The following is a 21138-nucleotide window of genomic DNA, read 5'->3' as shown; positions in this document are numbered from 1 at the left end:
AAGTAAACCTGTGACTCCTGATTTGTCTTTTCAGGACACTGTTTCAGTTCATAGACCAAGCTTTTATGCAGACAGATTTCTAAAGTTTATGAATTCCAGAGTTTTCAAGAAAATTCAAGGTAAGATTCTTATGAATTTTTTTTTTTTTTTTACTTTTAGCACTTACATGCTCTTTTCAATATCTGTATCTTTGCAAGATTTTTATTAGAACAGTTTACTTATTTCTCAAAAGAAGTTATCACTTAGTAATTCTGTTAACTACCCCAGTCAGGTACTTATTCATGTCATAATCATTAAAATCCTATTTTGTAGTGGAAAAACTTCGAAACTCCCGAAATGTTCAACACTATAATATATTGGTTAAATATATTATGCTACAATCAAATAATGGAATAATATGCCACAAATAAAATGGTGTATTAAAGGTACATTTAGCCCGAGCCTGATAGGTAGGTTGGTTAGAGCAGTGATTTTCAACCTTTTTTGAGCCGCGGCACATTTTTTACATTTACAAAATCCTGGGGCACACCACCTACCAAAATGACACTCTAACACAGTACATATTATACATATAGTTAATAATATAGTTTCTAAATGTATTTATACTCACTTAGGGTGAAACCTGGGCCTGTTTTGATGAACACAAAAGGGATATCCTGGCAGGAATGGTAGAAAGACACACACGAAGCTCTTCCTCAACAGTTCTCAGTCTCTCTCTGTTTTTAGTTTTTATCACAGTCAAGCTTGAGAAGCTCAGCTCACATAGATATGTGGTTGAAAACGGGAGCAATGTCAAAATAGCTTTGTTGGCCAGAATGGGGAACTCCTTGGCAACAGATAACCAAAAACTGTCCAAAGGAAGATCAGCAAACTTTAGCTTTAAAGTTAGATAACATTGTGATGCATTGTGATGCATTGTATATCACCCTCTGCAGGGGCCTCTTTTAAAAAGAAAAAGGTCAAATATCTATATACACCATCAGGATAGACATAACCGGCTGAGGCTGAGGCTTCATCTAGTGGTGGCAACATTTACCTCCAGTCCTGACCAGGATTAGAAATCAGGACCATGGGGAGGAGTAGCAGCTTCAACTACTGGCCGTGGCCACACAATGACAAGTGCGCGGCAGCCCGAGCGGGGACCTTTCTGGGTGTGGATGAGAGGAGGCCTACTATTGGTTCATCACTAGTGGTTGGGATGAATCCTAGAAGGTGATTGGTCAGTGAGCGTTCCCTGTGCCTCCACTCTTCCTGTCACTGATAGCTGGAGGGATTGTGAGGGGAATGTTTATGTTCGGATGGAGGTGGGTGGCGGTGGGCTGGATAAATAGCCTCCGCGGGCCGTATCCAGCACGCGGGCCATAGTTTGGGGACCCATGTTTAATTTCCCCATGGCACACCTGATCATGTCTCACGGCACACTGGTTGAAAAACACTGGGTTAGAGCATCACCCCAAAGCACAGAGGTTGCTGGTTCCATCCCTGGTCTGGCGCATATAGGAACAGATCAATGTTCTTCCCTCTCTCTCTCTCTCTCTCCCTTCCTCTCTCTAAAAATCAATAAAAATAAAAAATAAAGCTAAAGTAAAAAAATTTAAGGTACATTTAGTCCTTATAGATTTTTTTCACAGACTTATTAATGCTCTGCGTACTTGTTTTTCCCCATTTTATTTTATTTTCAATGATTTATTTTTTTAAATTTTATTTAGAAAATTAAATTTTCAGGGAGACAGTGATCAATAAGAGTACACTGGTTTCAGGTAAACATTTCTATAGCATTTAAACTGTTGATTATGTTGTATACCCATCACCCAGAGTCAAATCATTTCCCAACACCTTATATTTGTCTCTCTTTACACCCTTTATGACCCCTCATCTCATCCCCTTCCCCTATGACTCCTCCCCCTGGTAACCACTTCACTTTTATCTATGTCTGTGAGTGTGTTTTATATCCCACCTATGTGTGAAATCATACATTCTTAGCTTTTTCTGATTCACTTATTTCACTCAGTATAATGTTCTTGAGATCCATCCATGTTGTCGTAAATGTCACTATGTCATTATTTCTTAGGACTGAGTAGTAGTCCATTGATTATCTGTACCACCCTTCTTTATCCAATCCTCTATTGAGGGACACTTTGGCTGTTTCCATATCTTGGCCACTGTGAATAATGCTGCGATGAACATGGGAGTGCATGAGTCTTTACATACCAATGTTATTGAGCTTTTTGGTTAGATACCCAGTAGAGGGATGCTGAGTCATATGGTAGTTTTATTCTTAATTTTTTGAGGAACCACCATACTTTCTCCCATAATGGTTGTACTAATTTGCATTCCCACCAACAGTGGATGAGGGTTCCTTTTTCTCCACAGCCTCTCCAAAGCTTCTTGTTACCTGTCTTGTTGATAATAGCTAATCTAACAGGTATGAGGTGGTATCTCATTGTACCTTTGATTTGCATTTCCCAAATAGCTAATGAAGACGAACATCTTCTCATATATCTGTTGGTCATTTGTATGTCCTCTTGGGAGAAATATGTGTTCAGGCCCTCTCCCCATTTCTTAATTGGATTGTTTGCTTGTTTGTTTCTCAACTTTCTGAGTTCTTTATATATTTTGCATATTAACCCCTTATTGGAGCTATTGTTTGCAAATATCTCCCATTTAGTTGGCTGCTTATTTGGTTTATTTTCAGTTTCTTTTGCTGTGCAGAAGCTTTTTAGTTTGATATACTCTCATTCATTTATTTTTGCCTTTACTTCCCTTGCATTTGGAGTCAAGTTCATAAATGTTCTGTATGGCCAAGGTCCATGAATTTAGAACCTATGCTTTTCTCTATGTAACTTATTGTTTCAGATCTTATATTTAGAGCCTTCATCCATTTTAAATTATTTTTTGTGCAGGGGGACAAACTGTAGTCAAGTTTCATTTTTTTGCATGTGGCTTTTCAATTTTCCCAGCACCATTTATTGAAAAGATTTTCTTTTCTCCATTGTGTGTTTTTGACTCCTCTGTCAAAAATGTTTTGTGCATATATATGTGGTTTTATTTCCGGATTCTCAATTCTATTCTGCTGGTCTGTATGTCTTTTTTTTCTGCTAATACCATACTGTTTTGATTATCTTGGCTCTATAGTATAATTTGAAGTCAGGTAGTGTGATACCTCCAGCTTCATTCTTTTTTCATAAAATTCCTTTGGCTATTTGGGATTTTTTATGATTTCAAAGAAACCTGGTAATTTTTTGTTTTGCTTTTTTTAATTACATTGGGGTTTTGATGAGGATTGCATTAAATTTGTATATTGCTTTGCGTAATGTGGCCATTTTAATTGTTGATTCTTCTAATCCATGGACATGGAATAGTTTTCCATTTCATTGTGTCTTTTCCTATTTCTTTCAATAATGCTTTATAGTTTTCAATATATAGGTCTTTCACATCCTTTGTTAAGTTTATTCCTAGGTATTTTTTGTTGTTTTTGCCTTGGTAAAGGAATTGTATTTTTGAGTGCATTTTCCAATGTTTCATTGTTGGCATATAAAAAAGCAGTGGACTTTTGTATATGGATTTTGTATCCTGCGACTTTACTATATTGGTTTATTATTTCTAAAAGCTCTTTGGGGGAATTTGGGGTTTTTCTATATACAGGATCATGCCATCTGCAAGAAGTGACACCTTTACTTCTTCTTTTCCAATATAGATGCCTTTTATTTCTTTCTCTTGCCTGATTGCTCTGGCTAAAACTTACAGAACTATGTTGAATAAGAGTAGAGATGGGTCAATCTTGTCTTGTTCTTGATTTTAGAGAAAAAGCCTTCATTTTTTCACCATTTAAAATAGTATGAAATTAGCTGGTGGTTTGTCATATATGGTCTTTATTATGTTGAGGTACTTTCCTCCTGTTCTGATTTTATTGAGTGTTTTAAACATAAAGGGAATTCCTTTCTGCATCTGTTGATAGGATCAGATGACTTTTTTTCTTCGCTTTGTTGATGTAGTGTATTATGTTGGTCGATTTCCATATGTTGAACCATCTTTGTGTTCCTGGAATGAATTGCACTTGATCATTTTTTTCTAGTATGTTGTTGTATTTAATTTGCTACTATTTTGTTTAAGATTTTTGCTTCTGTATTCATTAGAGATATTGGTCTGTAGTTTTCTTTTTTGTGTGTGTTGTCCTTGCCAGATTTTGGTATTAGGGTTATGTTAGCCTCATAAAATGTGTTAGGAAATATTGCTTCTTTCACTATTTTTTGGGAAACTTTGAGAAGGATAGGTACCAAATTTTCTTTGAATGTTTGGTAGAATTCACTAGTATAGCCATCTGGTCCCCTGACTTTTGTTTTGGGGAGGTTTTTGATAGTTGTTATCTATTTCCGCCCTGCTTATAGGTTTGTTTAGGTTTTTCACATCTTCATGACTCAGTCTAGGAAGATTGTATAGTTCCAGGAATCTATCCATTTCCTCTAGGTTGTTCAAGTTGGTGGCATATAATCTTTCATAATATTTACTATGATCCTTTGTATATCTATCAGGTTTGTGGTAATTTCCCCTCTTTTATTTTGGATTTTGTTTATATGAGTCCTTTCTCCTTTTTCCTTAGTGAGTCTAGGCAGGGGGTTTGTTGATTTCATTGATCTTTTCAAAGAACCAGCTCATTGTTGTATTAATTTTTTCTATAGTATTTTTTATTTTCTATTTCATTTAGTTCTCTAATTTTTACTATTTCCTTTCTTCTGCTGACTTTCAATTGCCTTTGTTCCTTTTATTTATTTTATATTTTATTGATTTTAATTTGTTGTATTTACATAGTTACAAGTGTACCCCCAAATATATCATTCTCTCCCCCTTGTTCTCCTTGATACCCCTATGCCCCCTCCCCCCACCACGTTCTCCCCTTCCCTCCATGATTTACTATCCTGCATATATACTTTCACTAATGTCTTTCTTTTCTTATTTCTCCTTCTATCATCCCCTTTCCATCTGCCTGCTTTCCCACTGGACTCTTTGACGCCTTCTCTGCCTCTCTTCTATTCCTCAGTTCACATTGTTCATTGGATTCCCCATATGAGTGAGGTCATATGATATTTTTCTTTCTCTGCCTGGCTTATTTTACTTAGCATAATAGACTCCAGGTCCATCCATGTTGTCGCAAAGGGTAAAGTTTCCTTTTTTGCATGGCCACATAATATTCCATTGTATATATGTACCCCTGCTTTTTAATCCACTTGTCCACTGATGGACACTTGGGCTGTTTTCAGATCTTGGCTATTGTAAACAATGCTGCAATAAACATGGGGGTGCATTTCCTCTTTTGAATCAGTGATTTCTTATTCTTAGGATATATTCCTAGAAGTGGGATAACTGGGTCAAAAGGCAGTTAAATTTTTAATTTTTTGAGGAATCTCCATATTGTTTTCCACGATGGCTGCACCAGTCTTCATTCCAACCAGCAGTGCAGGAGGGTTCCCTTTTCTCCACACCCTCGACAGCACTTGTTACGTGTTGTTTTGTTAATGAGCGCCATTCTGACTGGTGTGAGGTGGTATCTCATTGTGGTTTTAATATGCATTTCTCTAATGATTAGTGATGTTGAACATTTTCTTATATGTCCATTGGCCATCTGTATGTCCTCTTTGGAGAAGTGTCTATAGATTTCTTTTGCCCAATTTTTGATTGGATTGTTTACTTTCCTGGTGTTGAGTTTTACAAGTTCTTTGTAGAACCCTTATCGGACATGTTGACAAATATGTTCTCTCGTGTGGTTTGCCTTCTTATTTTGTTCATGTTGTCTTTTGCTGTGCAAAAGCTTTTTAATTTGATATAGTCCCATTTGTTCATCCTGTCCTTTATTTCACTTGTGCATGGAGTTAAATCAGCAAATATATTGCTGCGAGAGATGTCGGAGAGCTTACTGCCTAAGTTTTCTTCCAAGATGATTGTGGATTCATAGCTTACATTCAAGTCTTTTATCCATTTTGAGATTATTTTTGTGGATGGTGTAAGTGGGTAGTCTAGTTTCATTTTTTTGCATGTATGAATATTTGTCCAATTTTCCCAGCACAGTTTGTTAAAGAGACTATCTTTACTCCATTGTATGCTCTTACCTCTTTTGTCAAATATCAATTGACCATAAAGGTGTGGGTTTATTTCTGGGTTCTCTGTTCTGTTCCATTGATCTGTATGCCTGTTCTTATGCCAGTACAAAGCTGTTTTGAGTACAATGGTTTTGTAGAATAACTTGGTATTAGGAAGTGTGCTACTCCTCACTTTTTTCTCTTTCAAGATTACTGAGGCTATTCGTGTTCTTTTTGGTTCCATATAAATTTTTGGAATATTTGTTCTATATCTTCGAAGTATGACATTGGTAAGTTAATAGGAATTGCATTGAATTTATATATTGCTTTGGGTAGTATAGACATTTTAATGATATTTATTCTTCCTATTCATGAACATGGTATGTGTTTCCACTTGTTTGTATCTTCCTTGATTTCTTTTATCAATGATTTATAGTTTTTTGAGTACAAGTCTTTAACCTTCTTGGTTAAATTTACTCCTAGGTACTTTATTTTTTTGGTTGTAATAGTGAAGGGATTGTTTCCGTAATTTCTCTTTCTGACAGTTCATTGTTGGTGTATATAAATGTGACTGATTTCTAAATATTGATTTTATATCCTGCCACCTTGCTGAATTCATTTATCAGTTTCAGTAGTTTTTTGTCTGAGACTTTAGGGCTTTCTTTGTATGATGCAATATCAAGTCATCAACAAACAAGGAAAGTTTTACTTCTTTTCCAATTTGGATGCCTTGTATTTCTTCTTCTTGTCTGATTGCTATAGCTAGGACTTCCAGAACTATATTGAATAAGAGTGGTGAAAGGGGGCACCCCTGCCTTGTTCCTGTTCTTAAGGGAATTGCTTTTAATTTTTGCCCATTGAGTATGATGTTGTCTGTAGGTTTGTCATAGGTGGCCCTTATCATGTTGAGGTATGTTCCCTGTAATTCCATTTTGTTGAGAGTTTTCATCATGAATGGGTGCTGGATTTTATCAAATGCTTTTTTCTGCATCTATTGATATTATCATATGGTTTTTATCCTTCCTTTTGTTTGTGTGATGAATCACATTGATTGATTTGCAATATTGTACCAGCCTTGCCTCTCCAGAATAAATCCCACTTGATCATCATAATGTATGATTTTTTTCATGTATTGCTGGATCCAATTTGCTAATATTTTGTTGAGAATTTTAGCATCTAAGTTCATCAGTGATATTGGCCTATAGTTTTCTTTCTTTGTAGTGTCTTTGCCTGGTTTTGGAATGAGGATCATGTTCATCTCATAAAAGGAGTTTGGAAGTTTTCCTTCCTCTTGAATTTTTTGAAATATCTTGAGAAGGATAGGAGTTAGTTCTTCTTTGAATATTTGGTAAAATTTGCCTGTGAAGCCATCTGACCCATGGATTTTTGTTTGTTTGTTTGGGAGGTTTTTGTTTGTTTGTTTGTTTTGTTTTCTTTTGTTTCATTTACAGAGACAGAGAGAAAGTCAGAGAGAGGGATAGATAGGGACAGACAGACAGAAATGGAGAGAGATGAGAAGTATCAATTATCGGTTTTTTGTTGTGACACTTTAGTTTTTAATTGATTGCTTTCTCATATGTGCCTTGACCATGGGCCTTCAGCAGACTGAGTAACCTCTTGCTTGAGCCAATGACCTTGGGTCCAAGCTGGTGAGCTTTGCTCAAACCAGATGAGCCCGTGCTCAAGCTGGCGACCTCGGGGTCTCGAATCTGGATCCTCTGCATCCCAGTCCAATGCTCTATCCACTGCACCATCGCCTGGTCAGGCTGTTTGGGAGTATTTTGATAACTGTTTCAATCTCTTTTGGTGTAATTGGTCTGTTTAGGTTTTCTGATTCTTCCAGATTGATTTTTGAATTATTATATTTTTCAAGGAATTTATCCATTTCATCTAGGTTGTCCCATTTTTGGGCACACAGTTCTTCATAGTATTTTCTTAAAGTCCTTTGAATTTCTGTTGTGTCAGTTGTTACTTCTCCACTCTCATTTCTAATTTTATTTATTTGAGCCCTCTCTCTTTTTTTCTTGGTGAGTCTAGTTAAAGATTCATCAATTTTGTTTACCTTTTCAAAGAACCTGCTCTTGGTTTCATTGATCTTCTGTATTGTTTTGGGGGTTGTTGTTTTTTTGCCTCTATGTCATTTATTTCTGCTCCGATCTTTATTATTTTCTTCCTTCTACTTCCTCTGGGCTTTACTTGCTGTTCTTTTTTAGTTCTTTTAGGTGCAGGGTTAAGTGGTTAATTTTAACTTTTTCTAGCTTTGTAAGTTATGCCTGTAATGATATGAACTTCCCTCTCAGGACTGCTTTGTTGTCTGCCATAAATTTTAAGTTGCCATAAATTTTGAGTTGTTATATGTTTATTTTCATTTGTTTCAAGGAAGTTTTTGATTTCTTCCTCGATCTCATTGCTAACCCATTCATTATTTAATAGCATGCTATTTAGTCTCCAAGTGTTTGAATGTTTTTTCAGTTTTTCTACTGTTGTTGATTTCTAGTTTCATGCTGTTGTGATCAGAGAAGGTGCTTGATATGATTTCAATCTTCTTAAATTTATTAAGACTTGTTTTGTATTCTAACGTGTGGTCTATTTTTAGAGAATGTACTGTGAGTACTTGAAAAGAATGTATATTCTGCTGCTTTGGGGTAAAAGGTTCTGAAGATATCTATTAAATCCAGTTGATCTAATATGTCATTTAAGGCTGCTGTTTCCTTGTTAATTTTCTTTCTGGAGGTTCAGTCCATTGATGTTAGTGGGGTATTAAAGTCCCCTACTATTATATCAATATTATTGCTGTTGATCTCGCCCTTTTTGTCCATCAAAATCTGTTTTGAATATTTAGGTGCTCCTATATTAGGCGCATATATATTTATAATAGTTATGTTTTTCCATTGTAATGCTCCTTTTATCATTATGTAGTGACCTTCTTTATCTCTTACTATAGCCTTTGTTTTTTGTGTGTGGTTTTTTTTTTTGTTGTTGTTGTTGTTTTTGTATTTTTCTGAAGTTGGAAACGGGGAAGCAGTCAGACAGACTCCCGCATGTGCCTGACCGGGATTCACCCAGCATGCCCACCAGGGGGCAATGCTCTGCACATCTGGGGCATTACTCTGTTGCAACCAGAGCCATTCTAGCACCTGAGGCAGAAGCCACAGAGCCATCCTCAGCGCCCAAGCCAACTTTGCTCCAATGGAGCCTTGGCTGCAGGAGGGGAAGAGAGAGACAGAGAGGAAGGATAGGGGGAGGGGTGGAGAAGCAGATGGGCACTTCTCCTGTGTTCCCTGGCCAGGAATCGAACCCGGGACTCCTGCATGCCAGGCCAACGCTCTACCACTGAGCCAACCGGCCAAGGCCCTATAGCCTTTGTTTTAAAGTTTATTTTGTCAGATATTAGTATTGCTACCCCAGCTTTTTTTTCCTTTCCATTTGCATGAAAATTTTTTTTCATTCCTTTACTTTCAGTCTATGTGTATCTTTTGTTTTGAGGTCGGTCTTTTATAGACAGCATATGTATGGGTCCTGTATTTTTATCCATGCAGCTACCCTATGTCTTTTGATTGGAGCATTTACTCTGTTTACATTTAAAGTTATTATTGATGTGTAGTTGTTTATTGCCATTTTACTCTTTAAATCTGTAATTCTCTTTTTCTCAATTTCTGTTTTCCTTTGTTCTTTTTACAACAAGCCCCTCAACATATCCTGCAGTACTGGTTTGTTTGTAATGAATTCCTTGAGTTTTGTTTTGGTTTTTTGTTTGTTTGTTTGTTTGTTTTTTGGTCTTGGAAGCTTTATTTCTTCAATTTTAAATGATAACCTTGCTGGATAAAGAATTCTTGGTTGGAGGCTCTTGTTTTGCATTACTTTGTATAGTTCTTGCCATTCTCTTCTGGCTTCAAGTGTTTCTGTTGAAAAGTCAGATGTCATTTTTTTTTTTTCCAAAGCTGGAAATTGGGAGGCAGTCAGACAGACTCCCGCATGCACCCGACCAGGATCCACCCGGTATATCCACCAGGGGCCGATGATCTGCCCATCTTGGGGCGTCACTCTGCCGCAATCAAAGCCATTCTAGCACCTGAGGCAGAGGCCACAGAGACATCCTCAGTGCCCGGGCAAACTTTGCTCCAGTGGAGCCTTGGCTGCGGGAGTGGAAGAGAGAGACAGAGAGGAAAGAGAGGGGGAGGGGTGGAGAAGCAGATCGGCGCTTCTCCTGTGTGCCCTGGCCGGGAATCGAACCCGGGACTCCTGCACACCAGGCCAATGCTCTACCACTGAGCCAACCAGCCAGGGCCTCAGATGTCATTTTTATGGGGGCTCTATGCGTAATTGACTACTTTTCTCTTGCTGATTTTAGTATTTTTTCTTTATCTCTTAACTTTGGTATTTTAATTATGATGTCCCTTGATGTAGGCCTCATTGGGTTTCTCTTTAGTGAGATTCTCTGTGCTTCTTGAACTTGTGTGACTTTTTCCTTCATCAATTTAGAAAAGTTTTCAGTTATGATTTCTTCAATCAGGTTCTCTGTCCCTTGTTCTTTCTCTTCTCCTTTAGGAACCCCTATGATGTGAATGTTATTTCTCTTCATATTGTCACAGAGTTCTCTTATAATTTCCTCAGGCTTTTTGAGCTTCTTTCTTTTTGCTGCTTTGTTTCTGTGTTTTTATTTATCTTATCCTCTAATTCACTGATTTGATCTTATGCTCCATCCAGCCTGCTTTTGATTCCTTCTAGTGTAGTCTTCATTTCTGATATTGTAATTGCCATTTCTGATTGATTTTTTTTTATGATTTCAGTGTCTTTTTTGATATTTGCAATTTCTTTATTTAGGTGCTCATTAAGTTCATCCATTGTAGCTCTGAGATTCTTAAGCATCCTAACAATCATTATTTTTTTAATTATTTTTATTTATTTATTCATTTTAGAGAAGAGAGACAGACAGAGACAGACAGACAGAGAGAGAGAGAGAGAAGAGGGGAGGAGCAGGAAGCATAAACTCCTATATGTGCCTTAACCAGGCAAGCCCAGGGTTTTGAACCAGTGACCTCAGCATTCCAGGTCAACGCTTGATCCACTGTGCCACCACAGGTCAGGCACAATCATTATTTTAAACTCTGCATCCACTAATTTGGTTACTTCTATCTCATTCAGTTCTTTTTCTTGGGATTTCTCTTGTTGGTTCATATAGTTTACATTCCTCTGCCTTCCCATTCTTTCTGTGTGTAGTTTGCAAGCTTGTTAGAGTTGTAGGTCTTAGGTTGGTTTATGGAATGTGGCTTCTTCTCCAGGACTTTATCCCTCAGCCTCTGCTGGTTGATCAAATTTTAATTCTCCTTAACTAGTAGATTCATGTAAAAGTCTTAATTTCTTTGCTGTTTGTTTGTTGAGCCCAGCAGGGAGCTTCTATGTTTGTTGAGTCCAGCAGGGCGCTTTTGTGTTAGGGGGGTTGGGGAGAAGTAGGTGTATCTTGGTCTTTGGTCCCAGTTGAAACTCTATCCAGGAATATGGTGAGTGTGACCTCTGAGAACCAGAAGGTGTGGTCTGCCCAATGACTTTCTGGGGTGGGGCACATTCTCCATATCAGAAGGAGGAGGTATAGTGGCAGTGAGCCTCCCCTTTACTTCCTCCTTTCTGAACAACCTTTTGTGCTGATTGGAGCTGGAGAGCCTTTTGGAGGTGGGTCAGCTGGTTCCACACTAGGCTTGTGCTGGATGGAGGGAGTGACCTCTCCTTGAGCTATGGCCACCTCAGCACTGGAGAATGACTCAGCTCAACTATTAATTCTACATTTTTGTCCCTGTGCCTCAAACTCCCCACTCTCCTCATGCAAGACCAGTCCTCTCAGCCCTTCTTACCCTCAGAGCCCCAGGCAAGTGGCTGTGTGTGATATTTTCTGTGCTGGCCCTTTAAGGCTGCAACTTCTTTTGTCAGCCACTTCCCATAGACAGATATCCTACTCTTTTCCCCACTCAATGCTGTCAGGCTGTCTCCTCCAGTCCTTGGGTTTCTAAGCTAGGGCTCTGGTTCTGGGACTGAGGACCCCCACCTCTCAGGGTCTCTCTCCTCGCAATGAGATACTCTCTGTACCCTTAGCCTCAGCCTCCCCTCGCTCCTGGGAGCTGGGGAGCCCCCACCACACCCTTGCATTCCCTACCAGGCTCGAGGTGGTTTCTTCTGTGCTCCTTGGTTTTTGAGTTTTATTCTCTTAAGTCCAAAGTTGGTTTTTCACGAGATTGTTCTTAAATTAATTTGTACTCCAGTTTGGTCATGGGGGATGGATGTCTTTGTGTCTGCCTACTCCATTGCCATCTTTGCCTTTGTTCTTTTTTTCTAGTTTCCTAAGATGTGATGTTAGGATGTTTACTTGGGATCTCTCTTGTTTTTTGATATAAGCCTGCACTGATATAAACGTCCCTCTTATTACTGCTTTTGCTGCATTCCAGAAATTTTTATATGTTGTGTTGTCATCTTCATTTGTCTGTATATATCTTTTGATCTCTGCTTTTATTTATTCTTTGACCCAGTCATTTTTTAGAAGTATGTTGTTTAATTTCCACAATTTTGTGAGTTTCTTTACTTCTTTTTTTTTTAATTCTAATTTCAAAGCCTGTGGTCAGAAAGTATGCTTAGTATTATTTCAAGTATGCTTGATATTAGTTTTCTGGCCCAACATATGGTCTATCTTTGAAAACATTCTATGCACACTGGAGAAGAATGTATAATCTGACATTTTGGGATGAAATATCCTATTAATGTCTATTATGTCCAGTTGATCTAGTGTGTTGTTTAAAGCCGATATTTCTTTATTCATTTTCTGTTTGGATGATCTATCCAAGGCTGTCAATGGTGTGTTGAAATCTCCAAGTATGTCTGTGTTTTTGTCTGCTTCTATTTTTAGATCATTTAGTAGATGTCTCTCATATTTTGGTGTTTCCTGGTTCAGTGCATATATATTAAGAAGTGTTATGTCTTCTTGATACAATGTTCCCTTTATCATGAAAGTCCACCTTTGTCTCTGGTTACCTTTGTTGTTTTGAAGTTAGTGTTGTCAGATAGGAGTATGTCTACATCTGCATTCTTTTGGATATTATTTCTGCATTCTTTTGAAATTATTTGCTTGGAGATTGTATTCTAACCTTTCACTTTGAGTCTACTTTTATCCTTGCAGCTTAGATGTGGCTCTTGAAGGCAGCATATGGTTGCATTTTGCTTTTTGATCCAATCTGCTACTCTGTCTCTTTTTATTGATGAGTCCAGTCCACTTACATTCGGGTAATAATTGACACTTGAGCATTTCTTTTAGCCATTTTATGTTGTTTTCTGATAGCTCTGGGTCTTATTTTGTCCTTCTTTTTTGTTTCTGTTCGTTGTTTTTGTTTGGTGGTATTCCATACTTCTTTCCCCTATTTCTTCCTTTTTTAAGCTGTATATTTTAAGCTGGATTTTTCTTGGTTAGTTACCATTAGGTTATTAAGAGAAAAATGATCATATGTACAAGAGTCCTTTGTCTTATGAGCACTTCTGCATGCCATCCTCCTTTGGTACTACAGATCTCTATCCTCTCCCCTTTTATGTTATTGTAGTCACAGATTATCCTTGTTTTTATTATGACCTTGTTGGAGCTTTTATTTGTAATTTTTATTTGTTTTGTTTTTGTCTCTGGTCAAATAACCCCCTTGATTATTTTCTGTACTGGGGGGTTTCCTGGTGATAAATTTCCTCAGCTTCTGTATGTCTGCAAAAGTTTTTATTTCTCCTTCATATTTGAAGGATAACTTTGATGGATATAGTATTCTTGACTGATAATTTCTCTCTTTCAGTGCTTTGAATGTTTAGGTCCAGGTCTCCTGGCTTGTAGAGTTTCTGCTGATAAGTCCGATGATAACCTAATGGGCTTTCCTTTGTATGTTATATAATTTTTTTTTCCTAGCTGCCTTAAGAGTCTTTCTTTGTCATTAATTTTTGACAGTTTTAATGTGATGTGCCTTGGAGTAGGTCTGTTTGGGTTGTGGTAACTTGGCATTCTGTTTATTTATTGGATTTGAGGCTTTAACCCTTTGATAGGCTTGGGAAGTTCTCATTAATTGTTTGTTTGAATAGGCTCTCTATTCCCTCCTTCCTCTCTTCTTTTGATATGCCCATTATTCTTATATGGCTGTTTATGATGGAGTCAAACAATTCTTGTAGAGCTCTGTTGTTTTTGTTTTTTTTTTTAATTTGTGAGTCTCTCTCCTCTCTGTAGCATCTCTAGTTGCCTATCTTCGATGTCAGTGATTCTTTTCTGAATATGGCTTGTTCTATTAGCCAAACTTGCTATCTCAGTTTTTAGTTCATGTATTGAGTTCTTCATCTCTGTTTATAAAGATTTAATCTCCTTGGTGAAGTTTTCATTTTGTTTTCCGAGCTCATTAAGTTGCCTAATTGTATCTTCTTGCATCTCGTTGAGTATTTTAAGAACTTCAATTTGAATTCTCTGTTACTTAACTTCAAGTTTTCCATGTGATTGAAATATTTTTCTGGATATTTTTTATTTCTTTCTGAACTATATCTCTGTCTTCTATAGCCATGGTTTTCAATTTCTTCTTCCTTGATGGCATTTGAGAGTGGTGTTGTTAAGAACCCTAACAAAAAACAACTAAAACAATGAAAAATTTTAAAAATACAGTAAAATTTTTAAATTATGCCAAGTAAAGAAGAAAACCACGGAAAAAAGGATTGAAAACCCTCTCCCCCAAAAAAATCCAAAACAAAACACCCAGAAAAAAATAAGAATAAAATATATAAACATTAAAGAAAATGAAATTCAAAAGAGAGAAAGAGAAAACAGAATAGGAAGAAAAAAATAGAAAAAGGAAAAATGGAAGAAAAAATAAAAGAAAAATAAATTTTGGTTTTGAGAGGTTTCTTCCAGTGGGTGTCGCTGTATTACAAGTTTTAGCTCTGTGAAGTTTCTGGGCTGTCCTCTGTGAGATGTTGCTGTCCTCCTACATGTCCTCCTTTTTGTTATTGGAAGGCTAATCTGTAAATGTCCATATTTGATCGATGCAGAGTCAATCCATTGCATGTGATGTGATATATTTGTATATAAATGAGTACTTTTTTTTTACAATTATTATTAAAAACTAATAGGCATGTAAGCATAATTACAATTTAAAATATTACAAATGTTTTTATTATGCATTTATTATATTATAATATATTACTGTTGCAATGAATAAAATGTTTCCCTTTTTATAATATTTACTATATTGTTTTCTTCAATTGATATTTGTCCTCCTTTTCATTGTAAAAAAGTTAGTCACCTTATTAATGCACAACAAAATTATAATGGGATATATAAATATATTAATGGTGATTATTCTCATGAAATATTCTTCAAGATAAACCACGTTAGATCACAAAACAATTTCAATAAATTTTAAAAGTTTGAAATTATACAAAGAAGCTTTTTTAAAATCTATTTTAATTGTAGTTGACATATAATAGCAGATTAATTTCAGATGTACAACTTAGTGAGATTCATCATTACTATACCATACAAAGTGATGGCCACAATAAGTCCAATAACTGTCACCATACATAGTTATTATATTACTGACCATATTCCCTATGGTATGTTTTATATCCCTGTGACTTATTTTATAACCAAAAACCTGTACTTTTTAATCCTTTTCTCTTTTTTTTCAATCACAGTAGAATTAATCAATGAGCAAAAATAAAAAAATGTACAGATTTGTGAAAATGTAATAACATTCTTAAACTATCAATAGGTCAAAGGAGAAAGCACAGAGAACTTAGAGAAAAACTTAGAGATGAATGGAAACAAAAATACACAAACTAAAAACATTGGATGCTGTGATGGCAGTGTTCAGGGGAAATTTATTGCCATTAATGCCTCCATTTAAAAGAAGAAAGATCTTAAATCCATACCCTAATTTTAAATCATTAGGGAGGAGCAAGAAGAGCAGACCAAGCCCAAAGCTAACAACAATTGTTCTCAATCATGGGATTATATAAGTTTTCTTTTCCTTATATTAGTCTTTATTAAATTTTCCACAATGGACACATATTCCTTATGTTATAAATTTTTTAACTATATGAAAAGAAAAATAACCCTATTATTGCATATTATTTCATCATTTAGGTATTCTGTGGTCCAATTTCATAACCTTAAACATGACAATTTAGCCACACACAGAAACAAACCTGAAAAAGTAGAATGTTCATATTTCCTATTTATATAACAGAGATTTTCCCTGTAATTTTTATTGGAATTTTCTGTTAATGAAACTAAAACACTTTGTTATTTAAGACTTTTAATTTATTTCCAGGTTTATTGAGGTGTAATATAACATTGTGTAAATTTGTGTACAGTATGATGATTTGACACACATATATATTGCAAAATAATCACAATAAGTTACTTAACTTGTCCATCATGTCACATAATTATAAATTGTGTGTATATATGTGTGGTGAAAATGTTTAAGATTTACTCTATCAGCAACTTTCTAGTATATAATACAGTATTGTTAACTATAATCAGCATACTGTATATTACAGTCCCATAACTTACTTATCTTATAACTAGAAGTTGGTACACTTTGACCAATATCACCCCATTTCACCCATCCCCAAGCCTCAGTAACCACTCTTCTCTGTATTTCTGAGCTCAACTATTTTAGAATACGCATATGAGTCAGATCATACAGTATTTCTCTCTCTGTGTCTGTATTTCACTTAGCATGATGCCCTCAACATTCATCCATGTTGTGGCAAATGGCAAGATTTCCTTTTTTTTTAATGCTGTGCATGTGTGTATGTATATGTATCATATGTTCTTTATTTATTTAGTCACCACTGGACACTTAGGTTATTTCCATGTCTTGACTACTATGCATAATGCTGCAATGAATTTGGGAGTGCAGCTATCTTTTCAAGATAGTGATTGTATTTCCTTTGGGTATATACCCAGAAGTAGAACTGATGGATCGTATGACTGTTTGATTATTAATTTTGGTGGGAACCTCCACAATATTTTCCATAATAACTGTATCAGTTTACATTCAAATGGTTTCCTTTTCTTCATAGCCACCCCAAGACTTGTTATCTCTTGTCTTTTTGGTAACAGCCATTCTAACAAGTGTGAGATGGTAATCTTGTGGTTTTGATTTGCATTTCCCTGGTGATTAGTAATGTTGAACATCTTTTCATGTATTTGTTGGCCATTCGTGTGTCTTTGGGAAAATGTTTGTTTAGGTCCTTTACCCATTTTTTAATTAGATTACTTGGTTTTTTGTTAGCTATACATGACTTCTTTATATACATATTTTGGATAGTAACACCTTTATCTGATATATAGTTTGCAAATATTTTCTCCAATTCTGTAGACTGCTTCTTCATTTCACTGACTGTTTCTTTGGCTATGCAGGAACTTTTTAGTTTGATATAGTCCCACTTCTTTATTTTTGCTTTTGTTGCTTGTACTTTTGGTGTCATATCTAAAATTGTTGCCAAAACCAATGGCAATAAGCTTTTTTTCCCTGTGTTCTATTCTAGATATAAATTTTATGGTTTCAGGTCTTATATTAAAGTCTTTAATCCATTTTAGTTCATCTTTATGACAGTAAAAACCTTTCAATGTAAAAATATTGGAAACTACAAAAATATTCAGAGAACAATGAAATTACTTGATATTCCACAATCTAGAAATATCCACAATTAATATTTTGACATACTTCTTTCCAAACTTTATTTCTTTGTTTTTTGTATTTATATAAAACAGTAGTAGAATGTGTCTAATTTTACGTATATGTCCTTTATTTTTCACATTATATAACATGGTTTCCCATATGATTGTATATTCTACAAAGGCACCTTTAAAAATGCTATACAGAAAAATATATATGTATAATAAAATAAAATTGTAAATAAACATTAAAATTACATAGGTTTGTCCATGTATTTAACTATTCTTTCATTATTGGGTATTTACATTGTTTTTTCTTTTTCTATTTCTAGCTAATATTTTATAAACATTTCAGAAAATTTTGTGTCCAAACTTATTATTTTTAAGGATACATTTCAGGAAGGAGTACTAGGGGTTAAAATGCACATAACTGCAAAAATAGATTATGTCCCTGTAGACTTTCAAAAGAGGCTGAACTCTTCTAACCCTTAGCCAGAATTATTTTTAAATTATGCTACTCTGATAAGTAAAAAAATGTTATCTGGTTGTTTTATCTGTATTTCTGGAGTAGTGGTGAAGTTAAACCATTATTCATGTTTATTAGCCACTTGTCATTCCTTTGAGAATTGAGCTTTGTGGTATTTGCTCATTTATATTAGGTGCTTATTATTTTTCCAAATGATTTATATGAACTCTACATATTTAAGATACCAAGCTTTTTTTAACCTTTTTTACAACTTTGGTTTCACATTCAACTATTCAGTGCTATCTTAAAATGAGACCAATTAAATCTGCTGAGAGGTTTTTGTGGGTTTTGAGGGTGGGGATTTTTTGTTTTTGTTTTTGTTTTGTTATTGTTGTTGTTTTGCCTAAGATGGACTTAGAAGGACTAAAAAGGCCTGCAGACCTGTGTAAATACCAACTAGTGATTCAAATATTCAAGAAAGATTTTTCCACCTTCCTTTACCCTTTGCCAATGTTGAAAAAAATGACTTTTCTGTGCACCTGGTAGGTTTATAGAGGATATGGCCCTAGGTGTCCCAGCTTTAGTGAGACTTTTCCATGAGCGTCCGCCCCTTGGGAGGTCTGCTTCCTTAGTAGCACAAAAACTGATGGTACGATCAGTGGCATTTTCAATTCCATGAAATACAGCATTTGTTGCAGACCTCCCAGTTTGTGTGGTTTGTTATGTTTCTAATGTAACAAGTGTTTTACTTCTCAGGTAGTCAATTCTATTGACTTTTTCCCGTTTTGATTTTTAATCTACTTTTATAACATCTTTATGGAGCTATAATTCATACACCATGAAATTCACCCTTTTAAAGTATACAGTTCTGCAATGCTTTGTATATTCCTAAGGTTGTACAACTATCACCACTATCTAATTTTAGAACATTTTTATTACCTTCAAAAGAAATCTCCTACCCATTAGCAGTCACTCTCCATTCCCTCTTTTTCCCTACCCCTGGCAACCACTAATATATTTTCTGTCTGTATGGATTTGCCTATTCCGGATATTTTATATAAATGGAATCATATAGTGCATGGCCTTTTCTGTTTGGTTGTTTTTCTTAACAGAATGTTTTCAAGGTTTTGCCATCCTGTACTTTATTCTTTTTTATTGATGATTGATATTCCATTTTATGGGTATACCACGTTTTCTTTATCCATTCATTAGTGGATGGATATTTGCATTGTTTCTATTTTTTGGCTATTATGAATAATGTAGTTATAAACATTCGTGTACAAGATTTTGTGTGGGCATATATTTTCATTTCCCTTGGATATATACCTAGAAGTAGAATTGCTTTATCACATGGTAACTCCATTGAACTTTTTGGGGAACTGCCAAATTCTTTTCCAAAGCAGCTACATCATTTTGCAGTCCTACCAGCAACATATGAGGGATCAAATTTCTCCACATCCTCTCAACGTATGTTATTGTCTCTCTTTTATTTTAGACATCCTAGTGGATATAAAGTGGCGTCTCAATGTGGTTTCAAGTTGCATTTTTTTAATGACTAATGATTTTTTGAACATCTTCTGTGCTTATTGACCATTTATATTTTTCTTGAAGAACTGTCTGTTCAAATCCTTTGCCCATTTTTCATTGCATTATTTGGCTTTTTATTATTGAGTTGTAAGAATTCTTTATATATCTGGACACGAGTTTCTTTTATCAAATATATGACTTACAAATATTGATGTAATTTTAGTATATGGTATGAGGTAGGGTTCAACTTTATTATGTTGTATGTGGATATCCAGCTGTCCCAGCATCATTTGTTAAAAAGCCTGTTCTTTCCCCATTGAATTATCTTTGTTCCCTTGCTGAAAACCAGTTGTCCACAAATGTTAGCCTTTATTTCTGGCTTCTCAGTTCTATTCCATTCATCTCTATGCCTGTTCTTATACCAATACCATACTGTCTCGATTATTTCAGTGCTGTATTGTAAGTTTTGAAATTGGGAGTGTGAAAGCCTTCAGAAATGTGAGTTCTTTTTCAAAATCATTTTGGCTATTCTGGGCCCCTTGGATTTCTCTATGAATTTTAGAATCAGCTTGTAAATTTCTGCCAAGAAAAAAGGCAGCTGGTATTTTTTTTAAATGAGAGGAAGGGAGATAGTGAGACTGACTCCCACATGTGCCCTGACCAGGATCCACCTGGCAACCCCATCTGGAACTGATGCTCAAATCAACCTAGCTATCCTCAGTGTCTGGACACTCTGACCAAGGGAGCTAGTGGCTGCAAGAGGGGAAAACAGAAGCAGGAGAGGGAGGGGGAGAGAAGCAGATGGTTGCTTCTCCTGTGTACCCTGACCAGGGATTAAACTGGGATGCCTACATGTTGGGCCATTGCTCTGTCCACTGAGCCAACCAGCCAGGACCCTGCAGCTGGTATTTTGATAAGGATTGTGTAGAATCTGTAGATCAATTGAAGCATATTGCCATTTTAACAATATTAAGTCTTCTGTTCCTTGAACATGGGTATATTTCTTTTTATTTAAGCCTTCATTAATTTTTTTCAACAATGTTTTATAATTTTCAGAGTACAAATCTTGTACTTTTGTTAAATTTATTCTTGAGTATTTTTTAAATGTTGTTATAAATGGAATTGTTTTTTATGTTTACAAAGTACTTCACAATTGAGGAATCAAATAAATGTACACTCATATTTTTCTTTTATTTCTTATATATTAGTTTTTGGGTTTTTTAACCTATGTGGTATTATTTTGATGTATGAAGTGAGGTAAAGCTAACCTTGTCTTTTCCCTGAGTAGTTAACCATTGCCCCAGTACCATTTATTGAATAAAGTCTTTCTGATTCTAAGCACATTCAAACATTTTATCATTTTTCTTACTGCATGGATAGTAATGGTA

General features: G+C 35.5%; 1 protein-coding gene across 1 annotated transcript in view; it reads left to right on the top strand.

The window, feature by feature from the left end:
• The window catches only part of PIP5K1B (phosphatidylinositol-4-phosphate 5-kinase type 1 beta), a 388154-nt gene that overhangs the window by 259510 nt on the left and 107506 nt on the right, over nt 1–21138 (top strand). The window contains exon 11 of the mRNA XM_066368035.1: nt 35–119. Coding sequence (XP_066224132.1) covers nt 35–119 — 85 coding nt within the window. The remainder of the gene's footprint in view (nt 1–34; nt 120–21138) is intronic.

Source organism: Saccopteryx leptura, chromosome 2 (assembly GCF_036850995.1).
Source record: "Saccopteryx leptura isolate mSacLep1 chromosome 2, mSacLep1_pri_phased_curated, whole genome shotgun sequence".
NCBI classification, from domain to species: domain Eukaryota; kingdom Metazoa; phylum Chordata; class Mammalia; order Chiroptera; family Emballonuridae; genus Saccopteryx; species Saccopteryx leptura.
The sequence above is the reverse complement of the archived record's forward strand: the minus strand, read 5'-3'. Positions and strand labels throughout refer to the sequence as shown.